Genomic DNA, 16,858 nt, shown 5'->3' on the forward strand with positions numbered 1-16,858 from the left:
AATCCTTGCTACTCTTTTCAATATAACAAAGGTGAATGAGGATTGGGGCTGTCAAAATGACAAGAATAGTATATCATATTATAGAATGTTATGAATTATAGAATATTATTACAATCTTCTTAATAGAAGATTTTTTTTATGTTTTTGAAAGAAGTCTCTTATGTTCACCAAAGCTAGATTTATTTGATAAAAAATACTGTAAAAACAGTTATATTGTGAAATATTATTACAATTAAAAATAGCTGTTTTAATATATTATAAAATGAAATTTCTGCATTATTACTCCAATCTTCAATGTCAATTTTCAGAAATCATTGTAATATGCTGATTTGATGCTCTAGAAACCTCTTATTATTATCAATGTTGAAAACCGTTGCCTACTAGCCTACTAGCCGAGACTCCTTCTTTATGTGTACAGATGTGTGTGTACAGATGTGACGTAATGACTCAATATAGCCTACTAGCCGAGACTCCTCCTTTATGTGTACAGATGTGTGTGTACAGATGTGACGTAATGATGCAAAGACATGCTTGAATCTCCCGCGGAAATCCACCAGTACCACTGGAATTAAAAACATTATTACAAGCTTACCGTTTTGAATCGAGTTAAGGCAAGCAGATAGTTTTGAACACTGGCTGGTTATGTATTTTTTCTCAAATATGTATTTTGGATAATTTTTAACCCAAAAAAAGCTACGGACTGCAGCTTTAATATTTTTGTTGAAACCGTGGTACATTTTATTTCAGGATTTTTTGAGGCATAGAAGAGCATTTATTTGAATTGGAAACCTTTTTTAACATTATTAACCGTCACTTATTCAGCAAGGATGCATTCAATTGATAAAGTATACATTTCTTTCAAAAAAATATTTTTTTGGCTGCCAGTATTAAATAGTGAATAATATGGTAACACTTTACAATAAGGTTTCATTTGTTAACTTTAATGTATTAACTAATCATGAACAAATACATTTGTTACTGTATTTGTTAATCTTTGTTCACATTATGAAAATCCAACTGGTCGTTGCTTGTTAATGTTAGTTTTCAGTGCATTAACTAATGTTAACAAATACACCTTTTGATGTTAATAATGTATTAGTAAATGTTGAAATTAACATTTAATAAATTCTGTAAAAGTGCAGACTGTGCAGTTCATTATTAGTTCTTGTTAACGAATGAAACCTTATTTTAAAGTGTTTCTAATAAAGATAAAAAAATATATATGTTCCTCCTCACTATAAGACATAATAAACTGTGTGAGTCGTTCCGATCCCTGTTATGACACTTTTGCATACTTTCCAGCCACAAAACCGCAACCAGAATATTTTTGTAATGATCGTCATACAGGTTCAAAACATGTAAATAATGACAGTTTTTGTTTTTGAGCAAACTGTTGTTCATTTATAGATTGGCATTTGGTTGTTTTATTGTTGGTTTTTAATGAGTTCGAGCTTGTGGTAATTGTGGCCCTGTTGTTAAACTTAGTTTTTTTTTTGGCATCTGTTTTCTTGTTATGATTAAATGAGATCATTTTTTATTTTGCCAAGCAGTTAATGGTCGGCACAGTGATCAGCCATCTCCCATTTGGCAAGGCTGCAGTATTTTACTCGGAATTTGGCACTGGTTCATTGTTGAAAATTAAATACTAACCTTTTGGTGTGAACACACATTTATGCATTTATAAACTGTGTACATAAACAACCTTTTTGTTCTGTTACCCACGTCTTTTGTTCTTAAAGGTCAGAGGTCTATTCCTCCATTCCTTATTAATTTTCTCTTTTGATGAACCATGAAGTCAGGAATTAAATTAATTAATTTGATTCTTTGATTCATTCAGTATTCTATCAATTAGTCGTTACAGTGCTAGCAAGGCAGCACTGCATTGAAACTTTTTCTTTTTCTTTTCCACAGGTTTCTTGAATTAGTTCAGCATGTACTTATTAAATACTTATTCTATTTGATATATTGTATTTTTTGGTTTCTAATTAGCAAAATATAAATTTTTCAAATTGATTTATTTTAATGTTTCACTATTTTGTTTTGTTTATTTTATTTGAAAAATTCTACACATTCAGAGCAAAAAAATCTAAACCTATTACTGAAATCTTGAACTTTATTTTTTGAATTGGAACTCTAATAGATCCTATTTATTCATTGTATAAATTATGGATACTCAAATTATGACCAGGATTAGGAGTCTGCACTAGGACTCTGAGCAGTCCTATCCCAGGTCGCCTATTTTCTCCTAGTCTCGTGTAGCTAGACCTTCAGACTGATGGCAGAAGGTCTGGACTCACTCAATCGCAGCTTTCATTGGCCTAGGATCCCCTAAGAGGACATCTGACTGATATGTAAAGCAACCAATCACAGTTTTTTTTTTTGCATCATGTTTAGGGGATTAAAAATGTAAATTTGGTGTTCCATACCGGCATGCATCTAATAAATTATCCATTCAAAAATGTTGGCAAGTATACTGCAACAATGGAGCTGCAAACTTCACATACTTTTGAAAATCCAGCATTTAGTTGGTCCTGATAAGTGCTCAGTTGTAAAAACGACAGCTTTCTTCTTCCATCAGGGGTTTTGGCGTCACGGCATCTTTGTTTCCAGGCGGACGGATAAGGAACGCGACATTGATAAACATCTCTCAGAAATCCTGTAGAATTCAACCAATCAGACAACGACTTGAAACCTTCTGAAGTGTTTACCATTTTGTGTGCCATGTGAATCAGACGTTCAGCCAGTGGTCCGCATGACGTCTGAGGTGGAGAGTAGTTTTTTTCCCTACAACCCCACTTGGAATTCAACTTAGCAGCTCTGTGGCAGTCATTGTGTAACCTGTGAGGCATCTGCTACTTCTAGAGTTCTTAAAGCTGACCCTGAAATATTCTGCTTTTGCTTTGTATTTTCAGCCTTAAATGACATCTGGGCTTTGCAGTCCATAGAGCCTGAAGGAGACAACCTCTGCCGGCTTACTAATGGATAGTTGAAAGGATAGCTGAAAAACAGTGTTGTTTGCTCAGTGTATTCAGAAAGTACCTGCCAAAATATCTAGTTTTCTGTAAAGCATTAAAGTTCTCTAGACTTTGACGATGGAAGTTTTAACTATTTGGGGATCTATTTCTGACATTGTGGTTTGGTCACAGTTTGTAGTTACTTTAAGTAGAAAGACGTATACACAGACCACTTTATCTCATGTTGTTTCTGTTTCCATGAAATAGTTAGCATCTAGCTAAATTATTTACTTTAAAAGTTGCTTAGTATTATTTTAAATTTAAATGAAATTTTATACTTGGATGCATACTTTGAAAATCCACCACCATACTTTGCTGTATTCAACATACTACTTACAAACTGTTTATTTTGTGTCTTTAGTTTTTAAATTAAAAATAAGTTTATTCAGCAAGGATGCATTCTATTGTTCAAAGCGACCGTAAAGATATGTATAATGTTACAAAAGATTTATATTTCAAATAAATTCTGTTCTTTTGAACTTTCCATTCATCAAAGTGTCCTAAAAATGTGCATCACAATTTCCACAAAAATATAAAGCAGCACAAGGTTTTCAGCATTTATATTAATAAGAAATGCTTCCCCGTATGCTTCCAACGGTGTCTCTAGGAACATTTAATTCCTTTACTATCTTTTTGTATCCTGTTTCTTGTTTGTGAAGGGCGATGATATCTTCTCTCAACTTCTTGGACCATTCTTTTGATTTAGCCATATTTCTAACATGCAGTCAAAAGTGACATATGGGTCCTTTTTTGCAAAAAAATACTTTCTCTAATGTTGTTCTATAATACGTGCTAGCAGTAGCATTAGTAGTGAAAGGTCTGGGCAAACACTGCAAAGGGATGATCCTTGAAAAACCTCTGTTGTGCCCTTTAGCAAGATCCTTAAGTTAACGTTAAGTGGTTTTAGGGTGATTGTCACTGTAATTTATCATGATGGCATTGCATAAAATTCTTGGTAAAAAATTCCCCAAAATGTATAGAGATAAATAATAATTAAATTCTATTCATCCTGCAGGTAAAGAAGAACATCTTAGAGGAGGAGATATACTGTCCTCCCGAGGCTTCGGTGCTGTTAGCCTCTTACGCCGTCCACGCTAAGGTCAGTGCTCTTTCTAACACACTTGTTTTTCTTTAAAAAAAAACTTTCTTTCTTTGATAGACACGCAGAAAGGTGTCAGAGCTTAACCGTAACCTCCTGTGGACGTCCCTTCAAGGTCGGCATCTATCCCATTACACTTCCCACAGAAGAAGTGCATTTTATTAAGCAGGTGTCAGTTTGATTGACAGCTCAGGGGCAACAAGAGCATGTGATTTATCCAAAAGCCTCGGCTAACTGCACACCGCTCACTTTGTGCCAATTCAGAAAGCGCACTCTGTTTCTCTCTGACTCATGTCAGACACAGAGGGAACGCTAGATGGCTCTAAAAACGGGACGGGAATCTACTAAAGCGTTTGTTTGCTTTAAGCTTCACATGGTTTAGCTGGGTTTTTTTTTTGTCCTTGTGTTGGTGTGCATTAGTCTATGATGGTTTTTCAAAGCTTTTTACAGTGCTGCAAACTCAGAAATTTGCCCGTTTTTATTTGAAGTTTGTCATGTATGTGATTTGTGGACAACTGATCAGTTTTTTTATTTTATTTGATATTATAGATTTATCAAAAAACAGAACAACGTAATGTTATTTAATCTGTTTTAGTATATTAGTTTCCTATTTGTGTTTTTAACTCAACTGTTGTTACGTAATCTGTTTTAGCATTTATTCCAGATCAATCAGTTAATCAGGGGCACGTTTCCCAAAATCATTGTAAGATTAAGTTGATCGTAGAACAATTACCACTAATGGTCTCCACGATCAACTTAGGCTTATGATGCTTTTGGGAAGCACATCCCAGATATTTTGGTTTGAGTCCAAGTTTTAAATAAAAGAAAATAATAATCAAATTAGATAGTAAATTAGTATACTATCATTCAAAAGTTTGGGGACAGTAAGAGTCAAGACTTCAAGACAAATGAAGAGATGTCTTATCGATCAAAAGTTCAGTATGGCGTACCACAAGGCTCAGTACTAGGACCATTGCTGTTCACTCTGTACATGCTACCATTAGGAGATATTAGGAAACATGGCGTTTGTTTTCACTGTTATGCTGATGATACTCAGCTCTATTTTTCTTCACGCCCTGACGAACTTACCAATTCACAAAATTAACGGAATGCATAGGTGATATAAAAATGGACGACTAGTAATTTCCTACTACTTAATTCTGAAAAAACAGAGATTTCAATTATTGGACAAAAAACTTCCTCACGTAATAACCTAGAATACTGTCTAACACTTGATGGCTGCTCTCTCAAGTCTTCGTCGTCGGTTAGGAACCTGGTTGTGCTCTTTGATACCAATCTTTCATTTGAAATTCACTTGTCTAGTATCTTTAAAACCGCATTTTTCCATCTTAAAAATATATCTAAATTACGTCATATGCTCTCATTGACAAATGCGGAACAGTAAGTTCATGACATCAAGGCTATATTATTGTAATGCTATTATGGGTGGGTGCCCTGCACGCTTAATAAACAAACTACATCTGGTCCAAAATGCAGCAGCTCGAGTTCTTACCAGAACCAGAAAGTATGACCATATTAGCCCGGTTCTGTCAACACTGCATTGGCTCCCTATTAAACATTGTATACATTTTTAAATAATGCTGATTGCTTACAAAGCACTAAATGGTTTAGTTCCCCAGTACCTGAGCGAGCTCTTAACGCATTATAATCCTTCACGTCTATCTCAAAATTCCGGCCAGTTGATAATACCTAGAATATCAAAATCGACTGCTGGCGGTAGATCTTTTTCCTATTTAGCACCAAAACTTTGGAACAGTCTTCTTACCATTGTCCGGGAAGCAGACACACTCTGTCAGTTCAAATCTAGACTAAAAACACATCTCTTTGACCTTGCATACACAACACATTATAGACTTCTATAATTCAATGTTAGGCTGCATAGATTAGGTCAGCCGGAACCGGGAACACTTTCCATAAATCCTTATGTACTTGTTACATCATAAGAAGGATGGCGTCTACGCTAATATTAGTGTCTGTCTATCCCGAGGTTTACCGCAGTCCGCCGGATCCAGGCCGTATCCAGATCTGATGAAGGACCTGCGCCTGAACCCGACGTCGACGCAGTTCTGAAGTGTCAACTAGTTAGAGGTCTGCACGGGCTTTAAACTGAAGCCCGAACCCAGCCCGTACCCGCGATCTTTTAGCCCGACCCGACAATTACATTTACATATTAAGCCCGAACCCGAGGTCCATTCTCTTTCTCACAGCAAATACCATTTTTGCAATATGCTATGTTGTATTTAATGATTGCTTGACATATTAAACAAATACATGTAGGCGCAGCGGCCCTATCAGCAGACAGCACACCAGTTAGAGAAAAAACTTACCAAGTAATTTTTTGCTTTATCAGACTCATGTCGTCTGCTGTCTGTCTGTATTGTGACTGAAATAGCGCGTGAGAGCGGTGGCACATGCGCAAAACAGTTTTGTGATATAAATGATATGATAAAATAAAACAAATAATTAAAAAAATTATATATATATATATATATATATATATATATATAATGATATATATATATATATATATATATATATATATATATATATATATATATATATATATATATATATATATATATATATATATATATATATATATAATTTTCATTATCATTATATTTGAGAGAGAGAGCCTGTGTGTCTGACTGTGTGTATGCACATATTGCAGATCTGCGCACGTATGTAGGCTACTTTCTCTCTCTCTCGCGTGCCGGTCACCACAACACAGCAAGCAGGCAAAGCACACGCCACGCGAACTATATATAGCCTATTTAGTTTTTCTTAGTAAAACCCGAACCCGAGGCTGTTCATTAAACATTAACCCGAACCCGAACCGAAAGCCGCACATTTTTCGGGACCCGTCGGGCTCGGGTCGGGTAGCAGGCCTCTACAACTAGTCTCTCCCCTGTGAAGGCCTCCTTCCCTTTACCTCTGTACGTAAAACGTTGTCGGGATAATTCCGGTTCACGTGGCTATGCGGAAGCGATAAAAAAAATTATATTTCCTATTATCACTGTAAAGCTGCTTTGAAACAATCTATATTGTTAAAAGCGCTATATAAATGAAGGTGACTTGACTAAGAAGTATTAATTTATTATATATATATATATATATATACATACATGCATGCATACATGCATACTAGGATTTTTTTTAAAGAAATTAATAATTTTATTCAGCAAGGATGCATTGAATTGATCAAAAGTGACAGTAAAGACATTTATAATGTTACAAAAAGGATTCTTTGATTAATTGAATTATGCTTTCCCAAAAAGATTTAAGCAGCAAAACCGTTTTTTTGATGCTGACAATAATAATTGATAATAATTATAATAATTTCTTAATTATCATGTGGCACTGAAGACTGGAGAAATGATGCTGAAAATTCAGCTTTTTGTCACAGGAATAAATTACATTTTAAGATGTATTATAATAGAAAACACATTTTAAATTGGAGTAATATTTCACAATATTAGTTTTACTGAATTTATCAAACCTTAATGAACAATATGATTATTTCAAAAAGTAGTCTGTTTAATGTATTTGATTAATGCATTTGATTCAGTGTATCTGATTTATGTATTTTAAATCAATTAATTATCTAAAAAAGTTACTACCATGTTTATTAACCATTTTTTCATTGTATAATGCAAAAATTTACCGTTACTAGTGCAGTACATAAAATTACTTGTACTGTAATTTTAGAATTTGTTAATTTTACATCTGCTAGTAATCTGCTACTTGTGGCATTATTATAATTTTAATTAATGTGCAGTCACAGATGTGCATTAATTGGCTTTGAATGTGGCTCAGTCAATCAGATTTATCTGTTTTAGAAATGTGAGAAGCTGCGAATTTCTGTCTCTTTTTTAAACCATCAGGTGCAGGTTTGGAGTTATTCAAAGAGACTGGAAGTTAAAGAAGGCAAGAGCAGAGAGAAAGAGGAGGTGTAAAGGGAGTAAGAATAAAAAAAGAGGCATAGGCAGAAAAATCAAGGAAGAAAGAAAAAAGTGAAAGAGGGGAGAGGCTGAGATGGCAGCATTTTCTCTCTTACAGAGAGAGCTTGTTCTCAATGCAGGAGTGAAGCTTAGACAGTAACCATTTACTCTTTCAAATGGGGATGCTTTCACATGCCAGTCTCATCGCAGCTGAGCAGCATGAATCTGTCCGGAGCAAAATGACATGCCAGCGGGACACTGAGGAATTTTAATGTCTTGCCTTTTCTGTTTCTGCATATCTGCTTGTTCCTCAGTTTCTGCACAGCAGTCCACAATCTGTAATGTTGTGTCTTCGCTGTTTATTTGGGACGATTTCATATGCCTTGTCATACATGAGTTTTCTGAGATATTTTTATGTACTGCATCTGTGCCATGGTGTTGATTTACCACAGACCATTTCCTCAGTGTTTAAACCAAACATATAGACAATAAATACACTTAACACTTTCACACGGTACCGAAAGTATAACCATAACAATTAATTAATGTGTTTGGATAAGACCAGGGCCAGCAAAAAAGAAAGAAAGAATGAAACTTGTTTTTTGTTTACTTTTTTTTGGTAAGTTTGTGAGGGTAACAGAAAGGAATGTGGATGTACACAGTGTTCCAAAGTTTGGGGTCAGTAAGGTATTTTTTTTTATATAAAAAATAAATAAATGAATACTTTTACTAAGCAAGGGAATATTAAATTGATCAAAAGTGACAGTAAAGATGTTTATATTGTTACAAAATATTTCTATTTCAAATAAATGCTGTTCTTTTTAACTTTCTATTCATCAAAGAAACCTGAAAAAAATTCTTTCCACAAAAATATTGATTATAATAAACAAATATGAAAACAATACATGTTATTTTAAATTGTAATAATATTTCACAATATTACAGTTTTTACTGAATTTTTGATCAAATAAATTCAGCCTTGGTGAGCATAAGAGAAACCTTCTGACCCCCAACTTTTAAATGGTAGTGTGATAAAGATTTTGTTTTTTAAATGACCTGAAAATATTTGTCGTCATTTAAGTCCACTCGTCAATGTAGTTGTAACATCTGTGTAAAATGTAATTGTGCAATTTTCTTTCTCTCTCAGCAGTGCCTCTCTACTGATCTTACCCATAATTTCTCATAAAAATCAGAGCTGAATTTCATCCCATTATGATTTGAAAGTGCTTTCATGTTTTAGGCAACTACGTATTACTCAATTCACTTGAAGTGAGAGCAGGTGGATATAATTTTGTGACTGCATGAGTTCATGTTTTTCCTCTTCTCAATATTCATAATTGAGCTTATTTTGATTTGTCATCTTGCTTCTGCAGTACGGTGATTACGACCCTAATGTCCACAAGCCGGGCTTCCTGTCCCAAGAGGAGCTGCTACCAAAGAGGGTGAGTGTGATGTTGAGATGGGCGTCACTCCATGCTAATTACGCTGATTATGTTCGCAGAGCTCGTAACGAGCCTGTAAGGCTTCAGCGGGCTTCCCGTAGGGCGTTAGATGTAGTGAAAGCTCTCGGCTGGAAGCATCCGCTCACATGTCAGTAAGTACTGAGAGAGAGCGTTTGTTTACTCCACTGGCATTCAGAATCGTCTGAAGGATTTAAATAGTCACACTTAATTAGAAAATGTCCTTCAGCTCTATTAGCCATTGTGTTTGGCTCTGTTAACTCTTTTTACACACTTTTAATTCTTGTTTTTTTATGCTTTATTTTCCACACTGTGTTGTTTGGCACAAAAATGTGCTATATTCGTGAAATCAACACGTTTTCCTTTCCACCATAAATACTAGTGGCAGCCTTTTACCACTAAAGCTAGAATGACTCAGTAGGAGAAAAACTTTAGTTTTAGTCTCTTCGTTTTCAACAACCATTCCAGAACTTACTGTAACACCATACTATCTGCCCCAGAAACATTGCAAACGATGCAAAGAATGTGAGCTATTTTACTTTGGTAATTTATATAATACATTATAATTATATGCCACTGCTGTTCAAAACATGGGGTTGGTATGATTTTTTAAAATGTTTTTTAAAGAAGTCTCTTTTGCTCACCAAGGTGGGATTTATTTGATCATAATATTGTAAAATATGATTACAATTTAAAATACATTTTCTATTTACATACATTTTAAAATGTAATTAATTCCTGTGAAGCAAAGCTGTATTTTCAGCATCATTACTCCAGTCTTCAGTGTCACATGATCTTTCAGAAATCATTCTAATATGCAAATTTGCTGCTCAACAAACATTTCTTATTATTATCAATGTTGAAAATAGTTGTGCTGCTTAATATTTCTGTGGAAACCGTGATACATTTTTTTCAGGCTTCTTTGATGAATAGAAAATGAAGAACGAACAGCATTCATTTGAAATAGTAAATGTTTATAATTTTACAAAAGATTTCTGTCACTTTAGATCAATTTTCTCACAAAAAACAAAAATCTTACTATGCCCAAACTTTTAAATGGTAGTGTATGTCGTCAATAATTGTTCACTTCCCTCTTTTCAAGTGGAAATCTGCTTTCATTCCAACAAACAAAATGAATACTGATGTCAAACAGAGTCTGATGTGCACCAAGAGCTCTGTTGTGAAAATCCCATTATGAGAGAGTTAAAGTCTTAGTTCAAGTTGATGACTGATCTTTGTGTGTCTTTCTCTTGTGCAGGTTATTAATCTGTACCAGATGACTGCAGAGATGTGGGAGGAGAGAATCACGGTCTGCTACGCTGAGCACAGGGGCAGAACCAGGTATTGTACACCATATTCTCAGTCTTGCACGGCTTGCCCACGTACTGTTCATGTTCACTTGATGCAGTTTACACACAGAAATGGCACAGAAAAGCCTTTTAAAATGGCAGTTTTCAAGTGCAACAAGCAAAATGTGTTGGTTGCATGTTCAGACAACTGTTCTTTGCAATGTTCCAGACATTGGTGATAGCCAACAGTCTGGCTTTGCGATACTATAAACGCACATCGTCACACGTGTGACTTTGGGAAGTCAAGATCCTCAAAAGATGAAAAACTGACCTGCTTCTTGCAGAACTGGGCATAGCCTTGCTCTGCAAAAATAAATAATAATTAAGCCCTAATTGGTCTACTTGATGACCAAACCGACTTCCTGTGTTGCTTCAGAGCCCAACCCTTTAGATGCATGTAGGGCACTTTCTTATTCCAGACCTTATCATTGCATAGCACTCCATTCCTGACACACTCACAACAAATACACATTCTGCACTTCTCGTTTTATCTCTCTCATTCACACATACACCCAGCTTAATTGGACTTTTATAGCTTTTTATTTTTTCCCTGAAGTCAGGGTTTCTTGTAGCAAAACAGTTGTTATATAGTTTCATGACAGTCATTTTCAGGTCTCTGAGCCATTTTGTTATTGTATCATTAGGACTGGTATATTATAATATAAATATGTAAATAATATACAATATGTAAATTATCTCCCTTATGATTGGCTAACTTTTTCACATGATAAGAGTAAAAAGAGTACACAAAAACCCAGAACTATCCTAACAACTACCTTAGCAACACCCTGACAAGCCCTTATAGAAACCCTAGCATTTTGGCAGAGAAATCTCTTTATTTGATCATTTATAAAATCTCTCCGATTTCATCAAAAAAATCTTTGTTTTAAAGTTAGACATGAGGGTTAAGTAATTGATGAGAATTTTTTCATTTTTTCATGAACTAACACTTTAAGACGGCCATCTTAAAAATAAGTTTAAAAGTAGATAATTTTGAGACCCTTGCATTCGGTTGCACTACGTCTGGCTGTTTTTGAATGCACAAACCCATTCTGTGTGAGCGGCTCCTCACTCATTCTGTGCTTCTTGCTCTCGGTAAGTGCGGTTTGACGAGGCATGTTCCCTGCAGACTCGCAAGAACATGAAGGCTGTACTAAACATCTAGTTATTTTTAGTACTAAAAAATCAGATTTTTAGAGTGATATTTAGTATAATATTTAATTGGTGAGTATGTGTGTGTTTGTGTTTATTGCCATTATCAGTTACTGTAAGACATACTGCGTGACCTCTAGTTTCTGCACTCCAAGTCTCATTAAAGCCCTGCGGTGGAAAATTTTATTTTGTCTAATTTATTCTCTCTCCCTTTCTCCTTTTCTTTCTCTCTCCCTCCCACGTTTTTGTTTGTTATTGTGTGCTGCAGAGATGAAGCCGAGATGGAGTATTTAAAAATAGCTCAGGATCTGGAGATGTATGGGGTCAATTACTTTTCCATTAGGGTAAGAAATGCCTTCGCTGCTGTACGGTAGTAACAATCTGAGCTGATTTCCGACGGCTAAAGCCTTTACAGCCAAACACTTTTATTAGCGTATACCTTTGTTATTGTTTGTTATAAACCAACCTTTTATTATTGTTGACCTAACCACCTTTAACTTGCATCATCTCCCACTTTCTTTGGTGTCTACCCTGCTTGAAACTTTCAGGAGAATAATTATTTCTGCCTTTTTGTTTGAAATATTACTTTTGCTATCCGTTTAACTCTGAAAAGCTGTGGCGGTGAGATCATGATGGTAAAATAAATGTATGTCTTTTTAATATCTTCTCTTTAAGAATAAAAAGGGTACTAGCTTACTGCTGGGTGTTGACGCTTTGGGCCTCCACATTTATGACCCGGATAACAGACTGACGCCCAAAATTTCTTTTCCCTGGAATGAGATCAGAAACATCTCCTACAGCGACAAAGAGGTACTTATTTTATGAACAATTCATGCTTTAACCAACCTGCTCTATGCTAAGAGTGGTTTAATGCTGTTGGTGCACTCATTTCTGTAACTGTCTCTTCAGTTTGCCATTAAGCCCGTGGATAAGAGGGCAGATGTCTTCAAATTCAACTCCTCAAAACTCAAAGTCAATAAACTGGTGAGTATTTCATGATGTGAATGCAGAGATAAGTTGTTTGATCTTCACAAATCCACTGTGGTGTGGCATGGTGGTTAAAAGATCTCCGCTGGAAGGCAAAAGATTGAATGTTTAATACATTTATGTCATTAATCCTATGTTAGTTAAAGACAATGACCATATAAAACCATAAAAACATCATTAAATGGTCTTTACAACTTAGAACTGATAAGGCTTGAAGACTTGGAATATATGTGATGGCATTTGTAAAACATGGACTGAAATTTTATTTGTTAAAGAAAGTCATACAGGTTTGGAATGACAAATTTTACTTTTTTTAAAGGGTATACTAAGCTTTTAATAAGGCAATTTTTGTGTGTTTAAAGATTCTTCAGCTGTGCATCGGAAATCATGACCTCTTCATAAGGAGACGCAGAGTTGATTCGTTGGAAGTCCAGCAGATGAAGATGCAGGCTAGAGAAGAGAAAGCCCGCAAACAGGTCGGGGAAAAGTGAATGATTTCATGATTAGCAGCAACGCGTAGAGAATATTGTTTGTTTTTATGCTAAACAAATAAATAAAAGCAAGCTGTTTTCTGGGCTTTGATTTTTAATGAGTTTGAGTCTTAAAGGATAAAAAGAGAAAAGCAACATAAGAAAGTTAAAAGGAAAGAAAATTAAAAAAACAAATAGAGAATATATATAAAAAAAGATATAAAGTATAAAAGAGTAATACATTTACATTTACATTTATTCATTTAGCTGACGCTTTTATCCAAAGCGACTTACAATTGCTATATATGTCAGAGGTCGCACGCCTCTGGAGCAACTAGGGGTTAAGTGTCTTGCCCAGGGACACATTGGTGTCTCGCAGTGGATTCGAACCCGGGTCTCTCACACCAAAGGCATGTGTCTTAGCCACTGCACCATCCTTCCCCGAATAAAGATAAGAAGAGAGTACAAAAAGTTAATATGTACAACACTGACTAAATATTTCTTTCTCCAGCAATGTAGCTAGGTGCAGATGAAAAAGAATTTCACTATATTAAAGAAACCAGCATACATGTACATTTTTCATAGCCTTGATGGTGGCCTTTTTTTTACATTACTGCCATTCAAATATTTGGGGTTGGAAATAATTTATATTGTTTTTGTAAAGTCTCTTGCTCAACAAGGCTGCATTTATTTGATCAAAAGTACAGTAAAACAAGTAATATTGTGAAATATTATTACATTTTAAAATTACTCTTTTCTATTTGAATGTATTTTAAAATGTAATTTATTTCTGTTGCAAAGCTGAATTTTCAGCATCATTACTCCAGTCTTCAGTGTCACATGATCCTTCAGAAATCATTCTAATATGCTTCTTTGCTCAAGAAACATTTCGTATTATCAATTATGAAAACGGTTGTCTAATATTTTTGTGAAAACTGTGATGCATTTTCTTTCAGTATGGATATGAAGGTCCCGCAAAATTATATTCAAACTCACATTAGATGCTTTTAAGATTAAATAAGGCACATAAACAGTACCTGAGATTATCATGGGCATACTTTGAATGCTGTTGTTCCAGCCTGACGTCGCAAAAATAGATACCACTTCGAAAATAGAATAGTTGCAGTTGATAAAACTGAAGTGTAAAGGTCTATACTGTCACTTTTGATCAATTTATTTCATACTTGCTGAATAAAAGTAATTTATTCGACATTTCTTTAATTCTATTTTAGGGTTAGGGTTAAAATCATGGCTGAAACAAAAACAACATACAGTAGAAAATATGACAATGATAATCTCAGGTACTGATAATCTCAGATGTTGCACTTGGGGGCAACGTCTGTTTTTTTGAAAATGTGCTATATAAATAAAGTTGCATGCTTGCTTGCTTTATTTTAATGTTAAAAGTGTCTAATGCAAGTTTGAATATTGTCAAGTCAAGTCAAGTCACCTTTATTTATATAGCGCTTTTTACAATACAGATTGTATCAAAGCGCTTCACAGTGATAACATGAAAACAATATAACAAAAACAATATAACAATATAACAAAGTTTGTTTCTAAAAGAAATTGCGTCAACATCCACCTTAAGTAAGGCAGATCAATAATATTATTGAATATTAAATGTTAAATTTAACATTTGAGATATTGTGTGTGCTCTTTATAGCCATACTGAAAGCAACAATGGATAATTCACATTTATGAACTTGCAGAGAGAGCCCACCCACACGCTCTTCTGATTGGCTGTGATTTATGATGGATTTTTTCACGTCACATCTGGTGTGGACAGACAAATTGGTTGTCGGCAGAATCTTATTGTAACTTCTGGTTAGGGCACGGTGTAACTGACCCCAAAATTTTGAACGGCAGTGTATGAGTATAAATATTCTATAATCATCTTGCTTTAGAAAGCTTGGCAAGTGTCAGCAAAATCCCTCCCTCCCTCCCTCGCTAGGTAATCTTAAGACTTCATGGTCACCATGTGCATTGCACCTTCAGGCACCTTTAACCAGGTGCTGGATTTGTGATCCACTAGACCCATTTAGCAACGCTGCAATCCTGGTGAAATATGGATGAGCTTTTTGCACCTCTCTGTAGATGGAACGGCAGAGGCTGGAGAGAGAGAAACAATTGCGTGAGGAGGCAGAAAGAGCTCGTGATGAACTGGAGAGGAGACTGATTCAGTTACAGGACGAAGCTCACATGGCCAATGAAGCACTGGTGAGAAACTAAAACATCACCCACACTACATATACTTTCCCTAATCATTTCAGTGCTTGCTAGAGTACTTCGGTATCTATACTTGTACTATACCCACGTGCGTGAGCCTCCTACTGTTTTTTATTTTATTTTTTATAATGATGTTTTTAATAGTGAAGTTTTGGTTTAGTGAGTCACTTTTTCACCCAAACATTTGTTGCAGGTGTTTGTTCTGTCTTAGTAGTGACATATTTTGATTATCAATGATCAACCAATCATAATTAACCAAAGTATCATAAGTACTTAGTACATAAGTAAATAAGTACCAGTACGGCAACAACAACAATAATAATATTTATTATTAGTATTATTGTTAAATTTGTATTTTTATTATTTAAATAATGATTATTTTAAAATGCATAGCAAAATTCATATCAGTCAGTTACAAGTAATATCCTGAACAGAAGTCTGAACATTTACAGATTTTTACCTTTTTTGGCCACTTTAAAGTCTAAGCCCAATTTTCAATTTGCATTCACTTTAGTTTTTTGGGACCCATCCGGCCTAAATATTAGTACATTTCATTTATTATTGCATATAATAATATTTCTAAGGCTATATTTCTTTCTTTTCACATGGCATTTTAAGACTCAATGTTCAGTGCACATTCTCAGGGTTTTTTGACTCTTGCAAACAAAAGAAAGTCTTTGTTGCTTTTAAACTGATATCAGTGTGAGTAACACTGATATGTGCATTTCTCTTAATAGTTCACTATCCGTGCTCAGCATAACGCTTATTCAAATTATAGAGAGCTCAGAATAGCACAGGTCTTATTATTTTTAATCAGATGGTTTCATATCCTTAGCCAGTCCTGAGTTTTCTTTCTCTCGTCCTAAATTTTCTTTCTCTCTCGCTCTCTCAAATATTGATGAGTTTTTTTTCACTATCCTTGCCAAAAGTATATCTGTTTCGAGAGATATATTTAGGGAAGAAAAGACTAACCTAGTGACACGATTTCTGTGAAGCAAATGACGTAAATGTGTTAGACTGAGCTTTATGTAACAGTTTTTTGTGAGTTTTTCCACATAAATTGTGTGGAATTGTGTAAAACAGCCAAAGGTAAATTTATATAGATTAATTCAGATTGCTTTTTTAATAATAATGCT

The 16,858-nt window shown here is 34.8% G+C and overlaps 1 protein-coding gene across 1 annotated transcript in view; it reads left to right on the forward strand.

Moving 5' to 3' along the window:
- The window catches only part of nf2a (NF2, moesin-ezrin-radixin like (MERLIN) tumor suppressor a), a 36,599-nt gene that overhangs the window by 9,028 nt on the left and 10,713 nt on the right, over positions 1 to 16,858 (forward strand). Inside the window, 8 exon segments of the mRNA XM_056254765.1 lie at positions 4,030 to 4,113; positions 9,449 to 9,517; positions 10,794 to 10,876; positions 12,305 to 12,380; positions 12,712 to 12,846; positions 12,946 to 13,020; positions 13,386 to 13,499; positions 15,591 to 15,713. Of these exon segments, the coding sequence (XP_056110740.1) occupies positions 4,030 to 4,113; positions 9,449 to 9,517; positions 10,794 to 10,876; positions 12,305 to 12,380; positions 12,712 to 12,846; positions 12,946 to 13,020; positions 13,386 to 13,499; positions 15,591 to 15,713 (759 nt within the window).

This window comes from Rhinichthys klamathensis, unplaced genomic scaffold, assembly GCF_029890125.1.
Source record: "Rhinichthys klamathensis goyatoka isolate OS25496 unplaced genomic scaffold, OSU_Roscu_1.1 h1tg000114l_1, whole genome shotgun sequence".
In the NCBI taxonomy this organism is placed as follows: domain Eukaryota; kingdom Metazoa; phylum Chordata; class Actinopteri; order Cypriniformes; family Leuciscidae; genus Rhinichthys; species Rhinichthys klamathensis.